This window comes from Eupeodes corollae, chromosome 2 (assembly GCF_945859685.1).
Source record: "Eupeodes corollae chromosome 2, idEupCoro1.1, whole genome shotgun sequence".
In the NCBI taxonomy this organism is placed as follows: Eukaryota; Metazoa; Arthropoda; class Insecta; order Diptera; family Syrphidae; genus Eupeodes; species Eupeodes corollae.
In genome coordinates, this window is record NC_079148.1 from 80,408,571 (window position 1) to 80,428,290 (window position 19,720).

Genomic DNA, 19,720 nt, shown 5'->3' on the forward strand with positions numbered 1-19,720 from the left:
TAACGTTAAAACTTGAAAGAATCCCTAAACAATCGCGCACGGCTCTATGTAATTTTCTTAAGGCAGATCCACTTTCAATAGTAATCGATGGAATTGAAAAAAGTGTTTTAAGTTGAGTATTTATTAAGATCCTTTTATTTTCATACTGGGATTTTAAAGCTTCCCACGCAAGAGTAAAATTATCTGCAGGCAGTAAAAACTTGTCGACAATATCATGAGCTTCTTTTTTGGTTTTTAAGCGTAGATGATACAGTTTTTCTACATCACTTAAACGGGGGTGGTTTGCATAAATACATGTCAACATGTCACGAAAGGTAGGCCAGGATTTGTAATCACCCTCAAAACATTCAACGTCACAAGGTGGGACTTTAATTCCAAAATCTGTTTTAGTGGACTCAGATATTTGAGAATGTTTTACATCTTCTTTAATTTCGGTTTCCTTGTTTTTACTACTTGTACCCATCTCAATTTTATCTATTAAACTGCCTACTGTACTGAAATAATTAAGTGATACTGAATTGTATTTTGCCTTTATTGTCGATAATTTTTCATCGTCTATGGTTTTATCCTCATTACTTAAACATTTTGCATACACTGTGCGAAAGTTATTCCATAAATCTTCGAATTCCTTTTTCCAAACCTTAAACATACCACAAGTCATTGTATCTTTATTTGGTACATTCCGAAAACTTTCAATTGTTTCGTTTATTTGCTTTACGCTCAGAAAAAAATCTTTAGATGTAGCCATTTTCAAAAAAACGATGAAAAAGAAAATCAACTTGTTCTCAAACGAAGAAAAAAAAGTGCACAAATTGCAATAAACTTCCAAAAAAATAGAAATAATTAAATTTCTGAACAAGTTTAAAAAAACCAAAAAAATTCTTTTAAAATAGAAGAACCGAAAATTATCTCAAAAAATAAATTGTTGTTCACCAAGAAAATAGCAGAAAATCAATTAATATAAAGATGTAAAAAACACCGTAAGAAAACTGTACTATATCACGAGATTAATAAGAAACCATAGGGAGACTGTACTTTAACACAAGACTAAAGTTAAACCGTAATGAAACTGTACTCAAACCTTTCGATCAAAAATCGTATCAAATATACCCACATTAAAATATTTTATATCACTTAAATCAAATTTTCATTAAATAAGTTTTTAACTAAAATGTCTTTAATTAAATTTGCATAAGCCAATAAAATTGATAAATTAATAAAATTATATTAATCACTGTCAAAAATAATTATTTTATATAACTATAATTATACCAAATAAATGTATAAAATCATCACCAAATTTGAATGCACAGCACCTACCTTGGGTAAAGGGATATAGGATTTCCAATAGGAGCGCACAATTTGCATAAAAAAGACTTTCTCGCAAAAGTCCAAAAGATTCCATCCAATGATCAAGATTCGCATCAATTAAATTTTTTCCAAAAAAATAACTCAAAGGGATATGAGTTGGGTTCACAAAATTAATTGTTGTCCAAAAATCAGCATCCGGCTCGAAGGACCAAAAAATGTTGGGGGGATTCCAATATAAATCCCAGGGTCAAACAATAAGCTGCAAATGTAAAAATCTTTGCAGTACCAAAGAAATAAAAAAGCCAATAACCAGTTTTTTACCTTTTAAAATATTATTTAATAAAGTCTTTATTCTTCCAAGATAAATTAAGAACTAACTTACAAAAGAAATTAAAATAAGAATATAGCTTAGTCAAAGCGACTATCACGGTGGTGAATACACAAACTTAGTTTGCGGAGAGGTGAATAACAAAAATAAGCTTACACATTACTCAACTTCATTAAAAACATATGATAACTTAATTAGCGTTACGTTATTAGAACAAAATGCCTAAAAGTATGCATTTTGTGTGCATTATTTGAATTTGAATATAAATTATTTGAATTTAATAAAACTGACGTCAACAAATATGTTTAAGTCATTTTTTACTAACATGCATGACCTTGGTTCACCTTTCTCCGATGCATACAATATTTTATAGCCAGGAGTCCTGAGACCTCTGATGATGGAGTTTGAGACCCACGGCTCCTGTATTAAGACGATGTCTTCCTTGTTCATATGCAGTCGGAGTATCAGGTTGTTCGTGGCCATGATGGCGTGATGGAGATTAATCTGTACTAATCGCAGCATTGCTACTATTAGTCAGATCAACCTCCACCACTGTTTTGTCGGCGTTTTCCTCGTCTGAGGAGGACCTAAGCAGGTCTTCCTCACTCTGGGTGATGCCTAAGGTGGCGTCTTCAATCTCCATGGCGGAGTTACTGTCGACTTTAGTTTTAGCCTCCACGTCGGATGGCTTATTTGGGGCAGTGGATGTCGATGGTTCCACTTTTGGTGTTGCATCGACCTCCATTTTCGTTGGCAATGAATCGCTTCCCTCCGCTGAAGAGGCTTCTGTGGGGGGCGTGTTTAGCGTATCTTCATCTTTTTTGTATATACGCATCATGATTTCATCGAAACCATACCTAATCACACCTTTGGTCGCGGCCAGTGGAGCCAGTGATTCCCTATTGATCAGCACGAGAGCCGATCTATAGTGACCCACTGTCTCCTTCTCAACCTTTGGTACTTTACTTACTTAAGCGGCATATACGTTGTTCAAATGCTTGTCAAGCATGTGAGAGTGTATTAGTAAATTTTGTTTGACGTGTCATATACACACATCATGCATAAGCTTTCAATCATTTATATTTATTTTAATTTTGAGGTGAATAGACGTGCGGTTGTTTTATCGGGAAAAATATTTTTTGCGAATTTGATCGTTTCATTTCATTTAAAAAATATAAAAGATAAAATATGAGTGACACTGATGACTGCTGCATTGCTGTGGGACTAGCTCTAGCGTTTAAAAAGAAAAGACAGGTTCGGAAGAAACGTGTGTGGATGAAGGAATGGTTGAAAAAAACGAAGCCAGTTTACTCACAAAAATCTTCTTAATGAGCTAAGATTAAGTTGTCAAAACGATTTCAAAAATTTCCTCCGCATGGATGAGGAGACTTATCATAAACTTCTTCAAATGATTAGGTACACCCAAAATCATAAAAAAAGATACTCAAATGCGTAAAGCTATACCAGTCAGTCAACGTCTATCGATAACTCTTCGTTTTCTGGCTACGGGTAATACGTTTGCGGATTTCAAATTCGTCAGTGCTATATCTGAGCATTCTATTGGTCGTATTGTCAACGAAACATGCGAAGCAATTATTGAGGTCCTAAATGATCAGATAAAAGTAAATAAGTAAAACAATTATTCCATACTATTTTTGTTTTATTGTAAGAAAAATACTTATGTATGTACATACATATTTTATAAGATTTTATTGAAATGTTGCAAAAAACCGGGCAGTGTCAGATATTTGTCTATCCGAATATATTAGGGTGCTGGTATGACCTGTGTTTGCGCTGATGATGATTGATATGATAAATCATTAATATTTGGTGAAGATACTCTTGGTTCATTTATTATAAAATTTCGAATTTTACTTGAGGTTGATGAGGAATTTTGAGCAGATATACTATCATTTGAAAAATCAGATACTGATGTATTATGCAGAGATGGAAACGATTTTTCGAAATTTGAAAAAATGCTTGCGCTTGACACAGGCGTGCATGTCCTGCTAACGACACTTAGATGCATTGAATTTCTGTGCAATCCACCCATTTGAGCTTCAAATAATATGTCGTTGATGAATTTTTCTGCAAATATTTTTAAGTTTTAATGCCCATGTATCTGCAACTGCTCGAAATTCATTCTTTGGTTCTGACAATCGCAAACAATGAAAACACCTTGAATTTGCCCGAACCTAGTCAGCTGCCAATGAGCGACAAGATGCTCCCATATGTTTTCGTTGGGGATGATGCATTTCAACTATCGGAACATCTAATGAAACCATATTCTCAGGCAGGACTAACCGAACAGCAACGAATATTTAACTATCGGTTAAGCCGCGCTCGTCGAATCGTAGAAAATGCTTTCGGTATACTGGTTTCACGATTCGGAGTGCTTCAAAGAACTATTCCACTTTCACCAGAAAAAGTTCAAACTGTCGTCCTCGCGTGTTGCTATTTATACAACTTTTTGCGAGCTAAAGCATCAAACCAGTATTTTCAATCACGCTCTGTTGATCAAGAACCGTTACACAATGGAACTATTAATCAAGAGGCGTGGAGAAGGCAATGTGATATAGCTTCTTTAGAAAATACATTATGTCGAAATTCAACAGCTAACTCAAAACTGATCAGAGAATCCTTTTGCGATTACTTCAACAATGAAGGTCAAGTCTCTTGGCAAAATAAATTCTTAAATGGCCAATAAACTGTGTTAAAGTTTATCTAAATTATAAATGCAAATTTCAATAAAATAATACTCACTTCTGCAATATTTTCTTTAAATTCTATACTGCTTCTTGAAGGGCCTCATTATCACGCAAAAAATCCATTGCATCAAAATAAAAAAGTGTTGGTTCATTTTCCTCGGTGAGTCCAGAGCCAGTCCTCTCCAATCCCGATATTCGTTTTAATTCCCTCCTATAATTTGTTCGCAGGGTATTAATTTTTTGAGATACTTTTTTTTTTTGTAGCTTCAGGATACTTCTCTTGATATTTTTTGAGAAGCTTTTCATATTGGTTATTTTTCAAGTCTCGATTGGCGTATTCTTTCCTTTTTATATTCCACAACGCTGGCAGCGAACGATAGACTTCAATAAACTCCAAAATGAAAGATTTGTTTTCCATAATTAGTTTTCCGATACCCGATGTTTCCTCTTCGACAAATATTAAAAAATAAGCTTGATTGATCAAGCAATCAATTTCGAATATACATTATGTCAATGTTGTCTATCTGATTGAAGAAAAATCAAAACATTTTGATTTTGCTTCAAGCATACACACATTGTATACGTGTTTCATTTTAACTAATACTCTCTCACATGCTTGACAAGCATTTGAACAATGTATATGCCGCATTATACATGAATCATTAAATGGAATTGCAAAAAATAGAAAAAAATCATAGAGTAAAAAGTTTAGTTTTCAGTTAAATAAAAAAACATCAGCTGTCATTTTGACATACTCGTATGTAAGTGGGCTTGACTTGATAGTTAGGGCGATTTTTCTTGACTAACTTACTAGTTGCCTTGGTCAAAATTTACGTTTAATCAATGCAGAAGCCCCTCATGTTGACTTAACCTGCCCTATTTTTAAATCAAGTCAAGTACCTTATTTATGTCGTGTGAACCTGCCCAATGCTATTCCGATACCACATTTATCAGAAGTAGATTCTTTAAGTTCTAACAAAAATATATGTAGGTAGGTAGTTACTTGATCAGAAAAAATTAATAATATTTCTAACAACATTAAATACATAACATAACACTTATGCTACAAAAGCATCCTAATTATTGGAGATTTAAATGCAAGTATCAGGAATTCAGAAGATTCAACAGTACGATAAGAAACACCCGTCAACCCTGTAATAAACCACAACCAAAGAACCTGAATGGATGTACCATTTCATAATGGAACAAATCTACTTGATCTAAAGCAAACGGTAACCATGAAGGGCACTTTACATTTATCGGTGGACGTGGTAAATCTCTCATAGACTATTGTGCGATTAAAAACGATTGGAATGATTTAGTGCGAAAATTTGAAATCCAATGTAAGAACTAGCCCGCTACGTCTTAGCCTCCAAAATAATTTTCTTTCATACTTATTCTCCTCCACAAATTAACTTATCACTTTTCTCATATCTCCCAAATCCTTGTGATTGAACGGAGTTACCGGAAAGTCTTTCTCCAGGTAGTAAGCGAAAGCTCCGAACATATTTGTGGCGACGAGTTCGAAGACGAATCCCTTGGAAACTTTATCACAAATAATGAGCAAGTCTTCCTCGTCCTTGGGGTCGTCATGCCAGTAGCCATTCACTATGGCCGCAAATAGTCACCGGAACTGTTATTCTCGACGTTGTCAAATTTTCCCGCAATTGTTTCCTTTTTTTGTTTTTTTTTCTCTTCCATATTCCGTAAATAAAAAACAAAAAGAAATAATTCTTATTTTCCAAGGATATTATGTATAATATAATTGTATAAATAATTTTAATTACCATGAACCAATTTATTTCAAAATGAAACATTTATTTTGACGCAGCCATCAGCTGTTTTGTTTACATTAATTTGAGCGCTCAATCTTTCGAAAGGTTTGTTTGTTTAGTTCAACTTTGAATTGCCACTAGTTTTCGAGAGGTTTTATATAAAACTTGTGGTTTACCAAAAATGTACCTATGAGAAAACTTGAGTTTTCGGTGTAGGTTTTCGGTGAAAACCGATAATTTCGTGAAAACCTGGTTCAAAAACTTGGTGTGAAAAGCCTATTACGCGGATGATTTATATTTATTTATTTTTAACAACATCATTATTCATAAATCTACTAATTTAAATATTCTTGGAGTAATATTCGGTTCCAAATAGACTTTTAAAAATAAAATTATTGCCTAGAATTAAAAAAAAAATAGTTCTATAGTGATGACTGAAGGAGTCTTCTTAACAATCAATGGACGAATAGACATCTTAACATCACTGCAGATTCCCAAAATGTGTGGATCATTTAGTCCTCCAATTCATAATGACGCAATTCATAAATACTGAAAAGAAAAAATACCTAAACAGTCCTCAACCTTGTTCAATGCTTTATCTTTTGCAATTATTTTGAACTCATCCCGAATGTAAAGAACATATCCATCGAATAATTCCCTTCTTAGCCTACCCAGATGATCAAAAGAAGTTAGCTCACATTGGGATGAAGGGTAACGTGATTGCTGTTCTTTAATCAATTAAGAATGTTCCCAAGATCCCACCTCCTACCACTTCCAACACTAAGATGAACAGATGTTTCTCAAGGCTTCGCCGTGGGCGCATAAAACTAACCCACAATCATTAAATCAGCAAGGATCAACCTCCAATATGCCACTTTTGACATTCAAATGAGATTGTGTCAATCGTCCATCTAACTTTAGGTTGTAGTAAAATCAACAATATTTCTCTATCATTATTTAATCATAAAATATCAAACCTACTTTCAATTTCTTCTGAACCAAACATTAAAAATGTATACAAAATTCTTGAAATACTGGAACTAGACAATAAAATTTAACTTAACTCCTTTTGTGGGAGAGGGGGTGGTGCACGTTGCATATAGTTATTACTGCTGTGCATCTTCGCTCACCCGCTTACAATTTTTTTTGTCATCATTTATACCTATTATTTTTAACCACATTGATCCCTTACATAATTATCCATAATTATACAAATTTATTTGCACATATCTTTATGATAATTAAAGTCTCTATAAACGCAATGCACGTAAAACCAAAGCTTAAAGCCTAAGATGCTCATCCTGTAATCTTAAGTTTAAGTATTACTTTGTAAAAAATATTAATAATTATTATTATCAGATATTAATAATAATTATCGTTGTTATTATTTTGTGGTATGCTTGTCAGCATGGGTCGTTTCTTAAAATACATTATCAGACTATCAGGTATTCATATTTTAACACTTACTTCAATTGAGTAAGCTTTTTAAGAAACAAAGAAGTCTATGCATTTTTTTGTTGACTTCAAGTCAGATAAATTTTGAAAGCGAGCATTAAAGTTGCAAGAAACAATCAACATTCTGCATTTCGGTTTCGACTTGAAAATATTTTCTACATTTTTGAAAGATACTTCGAAATATAGGACGTTTTTAGTAAACGAGTACATGTAACGCTTTTTTCTATAACTGATAGGGTGAAACAGGAGAACCAGTTTTGGTGGCTCCAATCGGCACTTGATAGTGGGTAGTCGGGATGGGGTTCTAAGTTTTGGCCGGCTTACTTACTTGTTTTATAGTTTTAGGGTTTAGTTTTAAGTAGAATAGGCAATGGTACAAAAAAAATATCATGAAATAAAAAAAAGACAACAAAATATGAAAAACAAAAAGCGTTAGATAGTTAGATTTGCTGCTTTGGTTGTTCTAGTTTTAAGTAGATTGTAGTTGGTTTTAGTTAGTTTTAGTTAGCTTTAAGTTTTATATTAAGGACCTTATTTTATGTAGTTTTTAAGTAAAAATAAAAAAGGATATTGATATTAGTTTGTTCTAAATTTTCTAATGAATAAAAAAATAAATAAAATGGAATTGAAGTTAAATAGATCTTAGGGTCGAAAGGCATTAGCATTAAGTATTATTGTTTAACTTAGAGTGTCCGTATGGCACCAGTAAATTAGTTGTAAGTTATGGTTAATTAGGCTAGCTTTAAGACAGGTTTAAGATTGAAGTAATAAAAATGAATTTGAAAAAAAAAGTTTTTTTCTACTATTTTGTTCAATATTAAATTAAATTAAATAATTAATAATGATTAATACTTTATGTTAAATAACTCATGTTTTCATTAAAACAAGTAGTTATGTATATACAGGATGACATTTTAATCGTAGATTGAACTGCATTCGCCGAAAAATGTTTTGAACAAGTTGATTGTTAACATTTACAATTTTTTACGATTTCGGTTTGGGAAAAAGAAGTGAAAACAAAATATTACTTTAACGCTTCAGTGTATTATTAATTATTACTTTCACTCACCTTTGTAAAGATAAAGATATTTAAAATCTCACAAATTGTTCAATTTACAATTGTGAATTATTGTAAATAACTAGAATCGCTTAATTAGCAGAAAGGGAACAATTGGATATATTTAAAATAACATTCTGTAGCCCTTTATTTAAGATATTGAGAATGTGATGAAGACACTCAAATAAAGCTTACAGTGAAACAGTGAAGTGAAAAATAATAAATTAAAATCCACTATGTCTGCTAACAATTCGCTTTTATAAAAAATATAAAACTTCAAAAATAAAAATACTTTAAATACATATATTTTATTTCAAATATTTATATAATACACATATTAGTATTGTACATTAAATATTGTTATAACATAAAATAAATAAGTAGATATTTCTAACACAGTTTTTTAGTTGTTCGAGAGATTAAAATAATTGATGTAAGAACTTATTCTTCAGAATGTAGTGGTAAAAATCATGAAAAAAACCTTTAACTTTGTTTCGCATATTTCAAACTTTTCGAGACCTTAAAGAATTTTAAAAAAAATACGTTGAAAAAATTGTAACATCATACAAAATCCTTTTAGATTTAAACCAGAAAGCCATTACAAAGGTGTCCTAATCCTTAAAACTCGACTTTAAAATATTGTTTTTTGTAAGTTACAGAATAAAGACTGACTTCTTGAATAACCTTTTAAGAATTTGAAATACATCTTCAAAGTTAACGTAAATCACGCTTTTAAAAAAGAAATACTTAAATTTTATTTAGTTAAAGTTAAACCTTTCACCAGATTACACGTTACCTATATAAATATGAAAATAAATAAGACTTAAAGGTATAAAATTACGTTCGCATATGCATAAAATATTAGAGGTTGACCAAAAAAATCAATTTAAAATCTGCATTGTTTGTTTTTAAAAGTAAAATAGAGAGATCGTTTTCGAGAGTAATTTTGTGATAGTTAATTTTGGAGTTTGGAATGATTAAGATAAATTATAAAAAATTTAAAACAATTGATTTCGAAAATAAAAATAAAATTTAACTAATATAACTATTTATTAGGTATTTAGCCCTGTACTTTAAGCTTTCGTTATTTTAGGTATAAAGTGAAGCAAATTTGTTCGAATTGGAATTTGAAAACTGGAAATAAGAACCCCTTTTGAAATAAACTATATTTTCCATAACTTTACCTTATACAACCATTTATTGTAGTTTAAAAATAAATTCAAGGTTTAAATAACTTCTTAAACCTTTTGTTGTTCGTTTAGTGTTTACTTAATTAATAATCTAAGCCTAACATTCCTGCAATTCGAAAGATTAAAGTACAAAGGTTCAAGACCTCTTATTTAAAATAAACTATTGAGAACTATTATTAAGATTTTCTAAGGAAGCCAATAGTTTTTGTTTAATGCGCTTGTTTCCAGAGCACACGCACATTATTAAATTGTTTAATTGCTTTTTCGAGTAGATGCCGAGATTTTTTTGTGATTCAATCCATTCTTCAAATTGTTCTACGGGAAAGTAATAAGCTTTAAGGTAAACATCTACATACGATCGATGTTCGATGAATTTAAGACCAGATATAAGTTCTATTATTGACATAAAGTTTGTAAAATCTAATTGCATCAAAGCTCTGCCACCGGCTGAACATTTTTTTGCATTGGAAAAACTATATTAAAAAAAATTGATTTAAAGTTTACAAATAAAACAATTTTATATAATAATTACCCTTCCACCAATAAATGAGTAGCAACGCGAGCTATTGTATTCCACACTGCAGCTGATGGTACAGGAACTTCTTTGGCAATCTCTTCTAAACGCATCGCAAAAGTTTGTACATTCTAATAGACCAACAATTATAACTTAATTTAATAGTTACAAATTAACGCATATTATATATTTTACCCGATTCATAACATCAATGTAACCGCTATGCTGAAAGCTCACATGATTGATATCCCATTTGACTTTAGACATGCTAGCAAGAATAGCTGGGAGGTCGATAATTTTTGAAGTAACACACGTATAAACAGGAAGTGATATATTATTCATCAAGTCTGAATGCTCGAAAAACGTTGAGAGGATAGTTCGTTCATGTACAGGCAGCAAGTGATTAAGATAATTTTTCAGTAGTTGAAATTGTTGGATCATGCAGGAGCCACTCTCAATGGCAACTATTCGTAATGATAGTCCATAAAGTGTATCGGGGTTAGCTAATTCATTATTTAACTATTAAAACAAAAGCATTGTAATAACATTTATTTATATAAAACAAATCTTTAAATAACTTTACCAACGAGGAAAAATTCAAAGGCCAAATTTTAATGTTCGGAATGACTTTCTCTTCTATTGTCTTCAGTTTAACTTCTATTTTATTTGTATAGAATTTATCCATTTGAACATTCTATTAATGAAACAAAAAATAAACAGCTTAAATAGATACATTGCACATCGCAGAAAGCAATAACTCTAATAACTATAAGAAAGACTAATTTTAAGAATTAAGTTAGCAAGAGCATCTTTCTGGTAGATATTTAGTGTTGAACTATAAAAATATAATAAAATAGAGCTCGAAAAAATGCCAAATATATAAACAAGGAATTAAGAAAGGCTACAAAAATAAATGCTTAAAATAATATAAACATATACAGTGCGACGAAAATACAAGTTACAGCTGTGTTCATAAAAATAGCAGTAACATTTTATTAGATTGTCAATTATTTAAATAATGGAAATTCCTACAAAAAAAATTACCATGTAACTTGCATCTAACGGTCTTTCGTATTCATTTTTCATATAAGAAACTTTTAGCATATAAAAAATGAAAAAATATTAGCTAAAAAATAAACAATGAGACGGTCAAGACACTGCACCGAAGAAATTCGAAAACTTATTAGAAAACTGCGTTTGGAGGGAAAAACTTACCAAAATATTCAAGACGGCCAAGGCTGCTCACCAAAAATGGTCAGTAACGCCTTAAAATGGAAAAATAAACCGAAAACGCTAGGCCCAAAAAGGATGACTACTGAGGAACTGACAAAAAAAATATTCAATTAGCAAAACAGAACCCTTTCATAGGCTCAATGGACTTCAACTGTCCGTTAACCCTTTCACAATACGAAGACGTCTTTTATAAGCGAAGTTACCAGCCCAAAGTCTACGCAAGGTACCATTCTTGACGAAACGGCATGTGGCCAAGATAATGGCGCATAGAGATTAGGCAAAAGAGAAATGGAGGAATGTTCTGTGGAGCGATGAAAGCAAAGTCGTCCTTTTTGGATCCAAGGGTCGTCGGGAATATGTGACAAGGCCCTAAAATGCAGAAATCGATCCACGGTACACTATAAAAACAGTGAAGCATGGTGGAGGAAAAATTATGATATGGGCTTGCTTTTAATATTACGGGGTAGGGCCTATTTATCTTATCGGGGGTATAAGGGATGCAACCGACTATGTGAAAATTCTCGAGGAGGTTATGTTACCCTATGCTGAAGACGAAATGCCGTTGGTTTGGGTATACCAACAACACTATGACCTAAAGCATACGTCAAAAAATGCAAAATCATGGTTTGCGCAGAAGAAGTTATCCGTTATGGAGTGGCCCGCTCAATCCCTTCCCTTCAAAAATTTGTGGAGGGATGTTAAGAACGCAGTTCATAAATTAAGACCCAAGAATTTGAAAAAATTGTGGGAAGCAGTGCGTGATTCGTGTAACGCAACACCAATCGACACGTGTCAGGTTTTAGTGGACTCGATGATGCGTAGATGCGAAGCAGTCATAAAAAACAATGGTTATTCAACAAAGTACTAATTGTAAGCTAACATTATTTTTATACTTTTATATAACTTATAACAGTTTTTCTTACTTAATACTTAATAGATCCAGTACTTTGTAATGCACTGCTATTTTTATGAACAGCCATATATTTAAAAAACGTTTTTTACTGTGACAAAGCTAACAGTATATGGATTTATAATTAAATTAAGCATTCGTTGAACAAGCGAAATTTTGTGTAAAGAAGACTTGTTACAATTGTAAAATTAAATAATATAATTTAAATTATTTAAATGCTATTTGAAAAATAATCTTTTAAAGATCTTTTAATTCATGTTGCATTTTTGATACACCTAATAGCGCGTAGGATAGAGTTCCACAATCGCACTCAGTTTATAAAAAATCGACTTTCGGATGTTAAACATGTATATATAGTATAAACATAGTACAGTTGCAATATAATTCACAACCATATTATAAGATTGGTATTAAAAAAGTCTTGGCAATCAACATGCGTGTGTTTACTGGTATTAAATAATGGGTTACCCATAAAGTACGTAGGGTAGCAGTTTCTAGATATTCAATCAGGGCATTACTTAACAAAATCAAAGAAAGTAAGAGAGATTAAGAATGCTTTTAGGAACAACTACTAATTTTTCTTTTTAAGGGTTCAAGAAAAGACAAGTTTGAAATTTTGTCAAAGTCTTCGTTGATATTAATGAATCCAAGAGGAAAACTGAAGTAAAGTTTAAAGTCGTCCGCGTAACGATGACAGCGATAGTTTTCGATCAAATTTGGAAGTATATTAACATCGATACAGAATAGAAGATCGACCTTTGACGAACACCGGACAAAGTGGGTAAAAAACTGGGAAACCATTCACCTATTTGAACTGATGGTTTTCAGTTTTTAAAGCCTTAGAAAAATCAAGCAAAACACTTCAAAGAATAACAAAAGAATAAATAATAAACCAATAAAAATGGAGCTGGGCAGGTCACATTTTAAAAATGCAAGATAGGAAGAGAGGAAGACCAAATAACAAACTGATAGACGGTCTTAGATATTTCTACGACAACTGGTAAAGCTTCTTATAATAATAATAATGAATAGTCAAAGAGCGAAAAAATAAGTCACACGCCTTCGGCACCACCAACAAAAAAAAAATAATTTAATAATTAAAACAAAACAAAAAACTTACAGAATCTTTAGCGAAAATCTCATGAACTGCAAAACAATAGAAGTCAATTAGTTCCAACATACTTCCGACAATTTTTGGCGATATACAGTGTAGTAACTTGCACATTTGCAAATATCTTCCAATGCATCGAAGTACATTTAATGATGTATTGTTGACTATAATATGTCTATTTAAAAAATAATTTGTTAAATAATAGTTGTTGTTGTACAACAAATACTTACTGCACAATACCATCTTCATCTTTGCTTTGTGTACTCTTATCATCGTCGCTCTCTTCAGAAAAGTAACAAGATGCTTCATCAACGATACCCGATAGAATATCTTCTTCAAGCATAGCTGCATCTAGGCCACCATCGAATGGTGAACTTTTTTCGGAAAATCTTAAAAAATATCCACAAGATCCGTATATTGAACTACCACCGTCATGGGAGTGTGCCGAAACTAATTCATCACAGTTATTGTTACTATTCGGGCTGTTATTAGGGTCTGTGGGTAGTATGGCAATGTGTGGAGACTTGTGTCGGCGCAGGGTATTACGAACCGAACGAAATTCCTTCCAATATTTTTTATTTGTCAATTAAAAAAAAAAAAAACTAAACAATAAATACCTGCAGTTGAAGAATATTACTAAATGAATCCACAACCGTCCACGATTCATTGTCAAGAAACAGGCATATTTCTTCCAAACAAGAGACATGGTATCTATTAAAGAACTCTTCACTTTGAGATTGCATTGTTGCGATCAATTTCTCCGAATACTCTCCACAGAATTCTATGCCAACTTTTTGAAGTCTTTGAATAACCGAGAGAACTTGAATAAATTGTTCGTGTTTGAGTGTTCTTAGCTTTGTGCTCGATAAATAGACACATATCTTTGATTGGATATCATTCCAAATTCGAGATTGGCCCTTTTTCAGTTTCTCTTGGATGTAATTGTCTGGTGAATCTTGTGCGTCTTCGGGATATAGTTTGTAGTTTTGATGCCACATTACAATTTGATAATAGGAAGCTAATATGGTCCAGCATGTTTTACATAAACTAATCAAACAGGGAATGTATTTATCGGTGGCAACTTGTTCACATAGTTGCTCAAATAAGTATTTGAGAGTCTCGTCCATGTTGGGATCATTGTAAGAACGTACGACCGAATTTACAGATGAATGAATCGATGAAATAAAATTTATGTGAAGCTTTGTTGTGAAAAAGGAAGAAAAGTATTAGCTTTGTTTGTTTGTCTTATTTACGTGCCAAAGTATTTACCTGATCCATAGCGAATAGTGATTTGTTTAATAGCTTGTACGATTCTTGAAGTTTTCCATACTTTTTTATTTCAAAATTAAGAATAATCTGTAGGAAACAAAAATATTGACATTACATCGTAAGAAATATGTTTGGTTTATTGAATTTCAAAATATTTACTTCATTTAAGACAGTGTCTAGCTGAAATTCAGTTAAAAGTAATGTCTCTTGGAGCTTTTTTGTTAGTGATTGAACACTGTCATACTGAGTGTATTCGGCAGCGTTGTCTTTGCATTTCAAAAGGAGTCCAATAGCTGTTGAGAAGTTGCCTTCTGCTAGGAGGTTTTGAACTTCAACGTCCGTTGATTTCTTGTTTAAATATAATACAAAAATATTTAAAACTAACATTAATTTGGGTCTTTCTTTGTAAGTTTTTATTTTGGTTTGATCTTTATCACAGGCATTTTTCAACTGTTTTTTTTTATTATTTTGAATTTAAAAAAAAAGGCAATTAAATCAATTTGGTTAGAATATTTGTTTTCCACATAATTATTACATTTTAATTTTATTTTTAATATCTTCAGTCTATTTGTATTTATTTTTGAATTTTATCAAGCAAACACCATATTTATTTAGTAAAATATTTACACTTAAGATATCAACACGTTTTATGGGCAAGGAAGAAATCATATTATTTTGCAATGATGATCACTGTGATCAATACTTCAAATATATTCAAATATTTGTACATTATATGGTGCTGGTCCTAAATTTTGGCACACAACGACTTTAATTATTTTCTTCGCACGCTCAAAGAATTATTAATACCCTTATAATGATTAAATACATTGCGAGAAACTAAAAAATGCGGATAGGGTAACAAAGTAGACATTTATGCATATTGGTTTTGAATATCTGTACATTGAAATGAGTGGTAATTATTGAACCTAGTAAAACATTCCACATTCGTGTAGTGCGGCTAAAGAAAGAATCTCTGTACTTAAGAGTACATCCGAAATCGGACTCGAGAGTAAACTGATGATTATCCTAGAAGTACGGGTATGAAGTTTCAATTGCTTCACTAAAGCATTGTTTATGAAGCGATAATGTAATGATAGCCATGAGACCTTGCGTGGCAACGCGGCGGCGTTTAAGAGTAGCAAATCATTTTGAAAGCTCTCCTTTCAATTTTATCCTACAGACTTGCGATAGTAGGCAGCATTGAGTTTTCAAAGCATTAAATTCTGGCAGGTTTTTGAACACAAGCATAATCTTGTTTTTATAACCCTTTTTCAAGAAAATAATATTTATTTATCTATCTATTTATCTAATTTTTTTTTTCTACAAAACGAAAGAAAGATTTGTTCCAATGTTATGTGAGATAAATTATCAGAGCACCAGTGGACTTATACCTACGAAAGCTATACTATCGGTCATTTAGAAGCTTTCGATCGAAAAGATATAGATATATATGTATACGTTAGTTCGATAGGATGAAAGTAAGAGAGGGAGGACAATTCGACTTCGACATGCTTGACAAATGCCTCTTTCCACTCGAAAAAATACCTGTAGAATAGGACACATGGAAAAGCTAACATATTGGTTTTGCCAGGGTAGAAAAAAAAAACCTGCCAAAACAATACTATCAGTCCACCGGATTAGTGCATGCCAAAATCTTTAAGGACTCTAGGAACTGTACCGAGAGCGAAAGAAGATTCGTCCCATAAAATCGTTTACTCTTTCAAGTACAGGGGAAGTCATTGAAAAAGAGCATAGCAATTGATGATGATTTTTAAACTTAAAGCACATTATTAAGACTTTACAAGCATGTTATGTTGTTCAATTTTTGTCAAGGGTGGTTTCATGTATTTTAACAAAAGCATTTTATTTTATCATCAAATGTTTTGATAAATTCAAGTTGAAAAAATTATTAATACAAAAATATAGATATTTTTATAAATGTTTTAAAAAATGCTAAAATTATAAGCCTGACAACAGTAATCGCACACATGAATGGTTGAGAGTTGTAAGGTACTAGGCCCTGGTTCACAACGGACTGTTGCGCCAACCAATTTATTTTTATTTATAAAATTATAAGCCTACAATTGCCCTTTTCTTTAATAACAGGTTAATTTTTTTTACTGACTTTTCATCCATTATTTTTCCGTTGAACGCCTGTATAAATTCAGTTTTATTGGAAATCACACGATTTTTTCCGCCTCATGAACATTCGATTGGATTTAGAACCAGACATTATGGTGCGTGTAAAAGTGGTTGTGTACTATTGTGCTAACCACATTCATACGTGTTGGGCCTTTTTTGAGGTCATTGTTGAACACGAATTTGAACGATTGCCAAAGATTTAGCTTTTTGAAACTTTTTCTATGTTCTTAATGCCGTAGGTGGAATCTAATTTTTCCACACCTCCAGTAGTCATGTAGCCCCACACCATAGCTTTGCGCTGCACCATGTTGCGCGGTAGGTGCCAGGATTATTTTGTATAGTTCTGTGTTAGTCTATCAGTCTAAAAAACATTGAATGTTCCTTCAACAGAAAAGACATTGTCACTCCAGAAACTCTTTGACTGGCCCCTGTATTCGATCAATAACTCGAATTGCTTTTTTGGTTCTTGGAACCAATCTCTTTGCCGTAATGAAATAAACTTTTTTACCAAACTGTTGTCCACTTCAGCATCAAAGATCTGAGGAAGAAATTTTTAGAGTAACTGTTTTTGGGTTAATTTTCCTATTTTTAAACAATTTGTTTGAAAAAAAGGGTTGATTCAATAACTGTTAACTAAAATTATTAAAATTCTTGACAGAACTGTTATATTTGAGGACATTTTTCATATAATAATCTAGACGTGCAAGTTTTGAGTTAATTATTCAATTTTTTTGCATATCCCCAAATAGGTAATGAGAAAAAAACTGAACAAAACCACATGTTTATAAATTGCTTACAATTACAAGTAAACTTTAAGTTTGAATATCACGGTGTACCAATATTTAATGTTGCACTGTTCATATATAAAAAAAAAATTGGGTGGCGCAACAGTCCGTTTGAGAACTAGGGCCTAGTGACTGACAACTCTCAGCCATTCATGTGTGGGAGTACTGTTTGCAGAGATGGAAGTTCATATATTTACAAAGGCCAATTTTCCACCGCTGGACGGTATAAGTATTCACAAAACTTTTTACCTATCATCAATACAAACTAAAAACTCAATTGAAAAAATGCATTAGTAGATGGAATTGTAATATTAACCATAGAATATGTTAACCTCATTGAATTATTAATTTCGCCTTTCACTTACAAGTTTCTTAATCGCTTTTAATGACTTAAGCAATTCATTGAGAACCTCTCTCTTTCGATATGCAGCTAAAATCTCAAGACTTGTTGTTGTTAGGTTTGTTTTTGCATAGTTTAAGTATGAGCGAGCCTTGCTACACGTCCAAAGAGATTCTTCAAGTTGTTTCTGAACATCATTTATAGCCGCTAGCTCAACATTGCATGCGCTCCGTTGCTCCAGAATGTTTTGTAATACTTGTTTGGATAATACTTTTTGCTGTTTTTTCAGTTTACTCATAGTTTGTTCGATTGTATCCAAATTGACTCCATCACTTAAAACTTTCTATGAACAAATTAACAATGACCATGAGTTTACAAATATATACCTCTAGATTAGATTGTTACAGAAACTTACTTCTAGCTCATATAAGCTGGGATTACTTTCCGGGTCAAAGTAAATATGTTCAGTGCCTTCGAGAATTTCCTGATCTGATTTTTGTTGGTTTTCATCGTCGTCTGTGTCGGTTGTTGCAGTCTGCTGCACATTTGCTTTAGCTTCTGGTTCTGTGGTAACATTTTGAATGAAATAATCAGAAAATCCCATAGCAGGAATTTTCATTTGTCTGTTCTGCAAGACGAATATTGTATATTTCTGAGTGCATTTTAATTTTCGAATGTGTTATTTACCTGCTTATTAAGCAAATCCAAGAACTTTGTTTTTATTTCATCCATTTCTATTTTGTTTCCATCAAGTCTTTTCCTTTTGTGCGATTTTGTTGGATTCCAAGTATTTCAAGTTTCGAGCTGACACTTTGACAGATGAGGATGACATTAACAGTGACTTACAAGACGAACTGAATAGATCTGTAGTTATGGCCTACGCCCATTAAGCAAAAATAGGAAAAACTTTCATGTAAATAGTTCGACACAAAATATTAGCTGCGTACCATGTAGTCCTGGATAAATAAATAAACAGCTATCAAAAGTAAAAGAATTTTCACTTGTTTACAAAAAGAAAACAATTATTTAAATTTAGTGATCCAAAATTATTCTTAAATAAAACTATTGACCTACTAGATATGGCCTGCTAGCAGCCAAACTCACGTTAAAATCGTCTATTGCTAGTAGCTCTACTGTAGGTGCAAATATTATGAAACTTTTGTGCATCATTTTTTTATTTTATCAAATTGTGTCTCGAATGTAAAAAATAAATTGGGTGGCGGAACAGTTTGTTGAGAACTAGGTCCTAGTGACCTACAACTCTTAATCATTCCTGTGTGAATGCTATTATCAGGGATGGAGGGGTCATACAGTTTTAAGCAGGGTATTGCCTCTTTTTTAGGAACTCAAAAATGCTACAAGAGTAGTTCTTGTCATGAAAAGTGCTTTTTCAAATATTTCGTTTTGATTCGGTATACAAAAAAACTATAGGTGCATGACAATACGCTCACACGAATGATTGAGAGTTGGAAGTCACTATGCCATGTTTCTCTACGAGTTATTGCGCCACCTAATTTATTTATTAAGAAGAAACAAAACCCGGGTATCTTCAAATAGTTACTTAAAAACATTAGGAAAGGTAAAGTATACTG

The 19,720-nt window shown here is 32.1% G+C and overlaps 1 protein-coding gene across 2 annotated transcripts; it reads right to left on the reverse strand.

Moving 5' to 3' along the window:
- Positions 1–8,923: 8,923 nt before the first annotated feature.
- On the reverse strand, positions 8,924–18,932 carry LOC129946189 (syndetin). Of its 2 annotated transcripts, none has more exons than XM_056056282.1 (12): positions 18,816–18,932; positions 18,544–18,756; positions 18,154–18,471; positions 15,021–15,209; positions 14,862–14,948; positions 14,210–14,791; positions 13,823–14,154; positions 13,602–13,767; positions 10,922–11,032; positions 10,534–10,857; positions 10,357–10,469; positions 8,924–10,297 (listed from the first exon to the last, which is right to left on the reverse strand). In XM_056056282.1, the coding sequence occupies exons 1-12, from the start codon at positions 18,858–18,860 to the stop codon at positions 9,985–9,987; spliced, it is 2,793 nt and encodes a 930-aa protein (XP_055912257.1). In that variant the 5' UTR covers positions 18,861–18,932; the 3' UTR covers positions 8,924–9,984. The 2 variants fall into 2 exon arrangements, with proteins under 2 accessions (XP_055912257.1, XP_055912258.1); XM_056056283.1 differs by having other exon boundaries at positions 18,544–18,751; positions 18,816–18,930.
- Positions 18,933–19,720: the final 788 nt, after the last annotated feature.

Bases quoted from the DNA above. Each gene is read 5' to 3' on its own strand.
- LOC129946189 (XM_056056282.1), bottom strand. From the start codon at position 18,860: ATGGATGAAATAAAAACAAAGTTCTTGGATTTGCTTAATAAGCAG. The intron at 14,792-14,861 runs GTAAATACTTTG...TTCACAACAAAG, and splicing joins CACTATTCGCTATGGATCAG to CTTCACATAAATTTTATTTC. The intron at 14,155-14,209 runs GTATTTATTGTT...AAATATTGGAAG, and splicing joins GTAATATTCTTCAACTGCAG to GAATTTCGTTCGGTTCGTAA.